At 35.0% G+C, this 6150-nt stretch overlaps 1 protein-coding gene across 1 annotated transcript; it reads right to left on the minus strand.

Moving 5' to 3' along the window:
- Positions 1-323: 323 nt before the first annotated feature.
- eef1akmt2 (EEF1A lysine methyltransferase 2) lies at positions 324-4433 on the minus strand. The gene is made up of 6 exons (XM_060879147.1): positions 4300-4433; positions 3668-3733; positions 3308-3422; positions 3106-3213; positions 1094-1310; positions 324-525 (listed from the first exon to the last, which is right to left on the minus strand). The coding sequence occupies exons 1-6, from the start codon at positions 4413-4415 to the stop codon at positions 428-430; spliced, it is 720 nt and encodes a 239-aa protein (XP_060735130.1). The 5' UTR covers positions 4416-4433; the 3' UTR covers positions 324-427.
- Positions 4434-6150: the final 1717 nt, after the last annotated feature.

Here is a 6150-nt window from a genome sequence, read left to right on the forward strand (position 1 = left end):
ATGTCAATAAATTGTATGAATAAATTTGTCTCACTTTATTCGAAGAATTAAGTAAATTCATTAGTTATAATCAAACCATTACACCAAAAGTTTCTTTCATAACTTAGGAATTTAAAACTAAGGTTTATGGCAGTAAATTGATGAATGGCGCCCTCTGGTGGTACTGCTTATGTATTACTACTCTATGCAGCTGCTCAGTATCAGGGTATAACAGAGAGTTGTTATATATCATACAATTTATCAGAAAAGAATAACATGTAAATATTATTAGAAGTTATGATTTGTTGAGTGGCTATAAAACAAAAACACAGACTCATTTAAAGTACTTTTTGATTTTTATGTATATGTAGAAGACACAAGGAAAGCCAGTAAAGCATTTACAAATTTACAAACGGCTTCCGAAGCCACATTAAAACAAAGTCTGACATCAGCTGAGTCTTTTGAGGACCAAAGCTGTGACGCTGTTCCCAGACACACCACCAAACTGGAAACGTGGTGTAGGCAGCTCTTGTAGTAGCTCAAAGTCTGTAAGATACACACTGATGATGAATATTATGTGATACAACATCCAAAAAAAGTATGGTTTTTCTTTGCCGCCTGCAAGTTTTTGAATTTGCATTGCAGAAATTTTTACACGAATATAATTACTCCTAGAATATAAAATACGAGGCTTACAATAGTTCCTAAAGATCAAGAACACATGGTGCCACAATTAGGGGATTTAAATAGCATGTGTGTTCATTAAATACGTGTAGATTCGTGATAATACTGGATCTGAAACAGCTATAGTTAGAATGTTATGCTATACCATCTAGAATAATATCACAGAAAAAGTAAAAAGTGCAATCTTTATGTATGCAGGGTTTACACCCTAGTGAGTCTAGCAATTTGGCCAAATAATTTAATATCTGCACTCTCACTGCAGTGTTATATTACATATCATCCCCTAAAAAGGTGAAGCTGCAAGAAGATACCCGAATATACTATAATCAGTTTTTAAACTGTTTCGATTTTTTACTTTAGTAGATAATGCCTTTTTTTTTTGACAAACATCTAATTACTGTTCTTTTAAAGTTCACTTTAGTATCTGTACCTGGACTGAAGATCTGCAGGAGCTGCTCTTTGGTCCAGTTACAAGAAGTGATGATAAAATGTCCCTGTAGCTTTAGAGCTGCTTTCAGTGAGGACATGTACTGGAGTTTTGCAATTTCTCGGCCTTCTGGGTTTAAGCTAATGGCATCAAAAGTGCCCTTGTCTATACACAAGTCAAATCCTTTCAGCTCTGGGCTGGGGTTCAGAAAATCCTGCTCCTATAATAATAAACATACACATAGCATATTAATGGTCATTTAAAAAATAAATTTAAAAAAGTGCAAAAATGTTTGCATTGAAGTCTAGTTACCCCCTGGTTAAAGATGAAAGAGAGCAACACATTGTGCAAAAAAAAATATTAGGTATTGATTTAATCTGTACGGAAGCGTATTGCATTCACTTGAGTAAAAAAAAAAAATCTACTCTGTTTTTCTGAATTAACGACTTAATTATCTCAAAATTATGAGAATTTTTCAGGAAAAAATTTTTTTTGCTGTTTTTCTGAATTAACGACTTAATGTGGATTGCATGGAAGTAAACATGTCCCGCCTTTCAAGTTTAATCAGTTGAACCGATATGGTATGCTTCACGGATATAAGACGATGCATCTGAAATGCATTCAGGCTGGCTATGTGGTGACACAAGAGACAATCAGGCAATTGTTGAAAATACTGGATCTCCATGGAGTGCAACTGAGGCGCCGGAATCGTGTGCGGCGACGTTTGTATCATAATCCAGGCCCGAACTTTTTATGGCATGTTGATTCATATGATAAACTCAAACCATATGTGATCTGCATCAATGGTGCAATCGACGGGTTTTTACGAATGGTGATACGGCTACCGTGAAGCATAACATATCAGTTCAACTGATCCTGGAGAAACACAGCAACGTCAAGCAGATCAGAATGTTCTTTTCGTCTGAACAGGCGCAAAGTCTTGAGGTGTCTGCGCAAAGTTGACGCACTAATAACAATACCATTTATATTACTTAAAGACAGCAGTATCTCCCAAATGTCCCATGTCTCAAACCCAAAGTAATTCAGAAAAACAGAGCAAAAAACTTTTTATTCCTGAAAAATTCTCATATTTCTGAGATAATTAAGTCGTTAATTCAGAAAAACAGAGTAGATTTTTTTTACTCAAGTGAATGCAATACGCTTCCGTAAATCTGCATTGAATTTAATGCATAATAAAAATAAATAAATAAATGAAAACTCTTTGCAGTCATTTTGGTGAAATACATTTATGTTGCTTTTTTTTTTTTTTTGAATAAATATGTGAATTTTAATAAAGTCTAACAAAGTATTTTGACATAAAATAATTTGTCAAAAAATAACTTCATGATTCCAAGATTCAGTCAAAGTGACCGTCGATAAGGTTTCCCCTTAATAAGGTCACACTTACACTGTGTATTGAATCCCCACTGCACTCTGCACTTTTTATTACTCTGTACTCTTTCTTGTGTCCCTACTGTATTTTACATGTACAGAGCTGCTACACCTCATTCCAGATTTGGTCCCATTTTGTTGTTCCACTATTCTAGGAAGCCTTTCTACTAGATGTTAAAGTGTGGCTGTGGGGATTTGTGCTCATTCAGCTACAAGAGTATTAGTGAGGTCAGGCCCTGCTGACAGGCGAATGGGGAATCTGTGCAGGTTACTTGAGTTCTTCCACACCAACCCTGGCAAACCATGTGTTCATGGACCCCGTTTCATACACAGGGACACGGTCATGCTGGAACTTAATTGTGCCCCTTACTTCCACTGAAGGGAAATTGTAATTATGCAGCTTACAAAGACATTTAATACAACTGTGTGCTTCCAACATTGAGGCAATAGCTTGAAGAAGAACCACAAATAGGTGTGATGGTGAGGTGTCCACAAACCTAAATATACAGAACAGAATGTAGAAAATTTGTCTAAAAAATTACTGTCACTTTTTGGTGTCACTAAAATAAATACTGAAAGTGTTAAGAAAACATATCACATGTCAAACAAAGAAGACCTCTTACCTGAACATTAATGTTTGTTAAACCCTCTTCTGCCAGGATATTTGTTGCGAGTTCTACTGAGGCATTGGAATAATCTAATCCAGTAAGGTTCAGAAATCCATGCTTGGCCTTAACAGAAAGCATTAAAATGAAATAATAGTAAATTTAAAAAAAAAATTTTGATTTTATTCATAATTCATTGTACTGGTATATTGCAACATACCAGTTCTACAAGGAAGACACCGTTTCCAGTGCCAATGTCCAGTATGGCAGCAGTTTCAGGTGTATTCTGTTTCTCCATCCACTGGATTATACGGTTCATACTTTCCTCTCCAAACCTGAGGACAGAGGAAAATCAAAGCATTGGACTATTGTACTGGACTATTAAGAAAGTGTGATTGTTTGTAATAAATGCACTTCTAGTCTATTCTAAACCCTGCAGCTGGCACAAAATGGACTCACAGTCCATTTGAACAGAAAGTACTACCAGACACACCAGCCATGATTATTATCTACAAGATTTAAAACATATCCCAAGTCCAATCCATGAAGGAATTTCACATATAATAAGAAAAGACTTTACCATATTTCTCCAACATCTCCAATGTCTCTGTAGGTCTGGAGTTCCCTGCTGTAAGCATTATCCCAGCTAGACAAAGGAAAACAAATGCTCAGTACTTCATAGTTATATTCTATAGTAGTAGGAAGAAGAGAAAGAGGAGGAAAAAGAGGAAGAGGAGGAAAAAGAGGAAGAGGAGGAGGAAGAAGACGAAGAAAACTCACATTGTTGATTCTGACTTACACAAGTGAATCAAACCTTTCAGTTCTTATACATACATTTCACAGACTGACATTGAGAAATATTCTGCAGGTTACAGTTTCAACCCCACAGTGCAAACCTCACCTAGATTTAAGAGTCATTTTCTAAGAATCGATTCAATCAAAACCGTTTAGATTCAGCTGTAAAATGAATCAATAATCAGTTATTAATAAAGAAAGGTCTGTTTAAACTATCTACATCACCAAGTTTTCACTGACTAGGACGTTACAAAAGCACCAAAGCTAATGTATAAATAAGAAACATGAGATCACATACTGTAACTTATTATAAGTATTTACATAGTGTTTATGAGCAACCATAATGTTACACAACAGAAGTGCTAAAGTTCACATTTTAGAGAGTCCGAGAGACGAGAATACTCAGAAAATGCTCACTATTCTTTTGTTCCGAGTATCGATGGAGCAAAATCCTCTCCAGAATCAGTGCGTGATCCTAAAGAGGTCTCCTGAACATGTGAGGTCTCTGAAGCCATTGCTGAAACTTTAAACATGGCGCCTGGAATGAACCATTTTCATAATAAAAGTAGCGCGTGCATATCATATACTGTAAAAGTCCTTCTATTTACACACTGATCTTCACCAAATAGTCAAGAGTAAACATCAGTAAGAGAATTTATTTCCATAAAGCTATTTTGTGCATGTATGAACAATCTTATTTTAAAATGAAAATATACATGAACAGTTATGTTTTTCCCAATTAAACAATTAAAATAACTATTAAAATAAATTAGAAAAATAACTTTAACAATTTAAATTTTAATTTAGATTCATTAATCTATTAGTTTACTTTCACTAACTTCTTTAACTCTCTCTCTCTGTATATATATATATATATGTATAGAGAGAGAGAGAGAGAGAGAGAGAGAGAGAGAGAGAGAGAGAGAGAGAGAGAGAGAGAGAGAGAGAGATCTATATAAGATCACATCAATATGAATATCAGAAAGAGGAGCTCATATCATGTCAAACACATAACGCTTCCAAGAGTAAGCATCTGGTTCCCTTTGGTTAGTTCAGGAACCATTTCCTAACATTCTGGGAATGTTTGTTTTTGATCATCTTTGATCTTTGTTCCCGAAACACAGATGATTTTTAATCACAGTGTTCTTTTATGGTGACGTGGCTTTTATTCAATGTTTTTTTTTTTTTTTTTTTTTTTTGTAACTGCAGAATAATGTAAGTACTTCTTATTTATTTATTTATTTATTTATTAACAATACAATGAGATATATTCTCAAGTACAAATACACAGCAACTAAAATAAAAGAAATAACAACAACAATGCCAGAGGACAAGAACAATTATTATAACAAACAAAAGAAAAGGGTGCTACCCTATACATCATATCTGCTTACAATATTATAAGCTCGAATTGCCTTTTTGCTTCGACAATTACACAAAACAGAACAATAAAGCTTGAAATCAATATTAAAGCAAAGAAAATTTGGTTTGGAGTCAAATTTTCCCATTAATATTAACAATTGTATGAAATATGCCTTCTCTTTTTCAATCCCATGATCATTAAAGTGTATCATTATATCGAGTCCACTCAACTGCAATTCAATGTTCAATTTTTTTTTTTATTAAATTCTCCACCTCAATCCAAAATATTTTTGTATGTATGCAATGGAAAAACAAATGAAAAATAGTTTCCTTTTCACCTTTACAGAAATTACAGGAGTAATCAATATCTAATTTAAAACATTCCAGCACATGTTTTACTGGGTATATTCTATGCATTATTTTAAAAGAGACTTCTTTTACTTTATTATTAACATAGAATTTATCCACTGTTCACCAAGCTTTACGCCAATTCACATCCCCAAACACAGAAAACCAGAAAAAATGAGCTGGAGGATAAACAATATTATTAAGTATATTTCTAATATAGTTATTTGAGACTCTATTTTGTAAAATATTCATTCATTCATTCATCTTCTACCGCTTATCCGAACTACCTCGGGTCACGGGGAGCCTGTGCCTATCTCAGGCGTCATCGGGCATCAAGGCAGGATACACCCTGGACGGAGTGCCAACCCATCGCAGGGCACACACACACTCTCATTCACTCACGCAATCACACACTAGGGACAATTTTCCAGAGATGCCAATCAACCTACCATGCTCTTTGGACTGAGGGAGGAAACCGGAGTACCCGGAGGAAACCCCCGAGGCACAGGGAGAACATGCAAACTCCACACACACAAGGTGGAGGCGGGAATCGAACCC

The sequence above is a fragment of the Tachysurus vachellii genome, chromosome 10, assembly GCF_030014155.1.
Source record: "Tachysurus vachellii isolate PV-2020 chromosome 10, HZAU_Pvac_v1, whole genome shotgun sequence".
Classification (NCBI taxonomy): Eukaryota; Metazoa; Chordata; class Actinopteri; order Siluriformes; family Bagridae; genus Tachysurus; species Tachysurus vachellii.

Coding starts and splice junctions, on each gene's coding strand:
- eef1akmt2 (XM_060879147.1), bottom strand. CDS start 4,415: ATGTTTAAAGTTTCAGCAATGGCTTCAGAGACCTCACATGTTCAGGAG. Junction 3,423..3,667: donor GGAGATGTTGGAGAAATATG/GTAAAGTCTTTT, acceptor CTCTGTCCTCAG/GTTTGGAGAGGAAAGTATGA. Junction 3,214..3,307: donor GTGTCTTCCTTGTAGAACTG/GTATGTTGCAAT, acceptor CTTTCTGTTAAG/GCCAAGCATGGATTTCTGAA.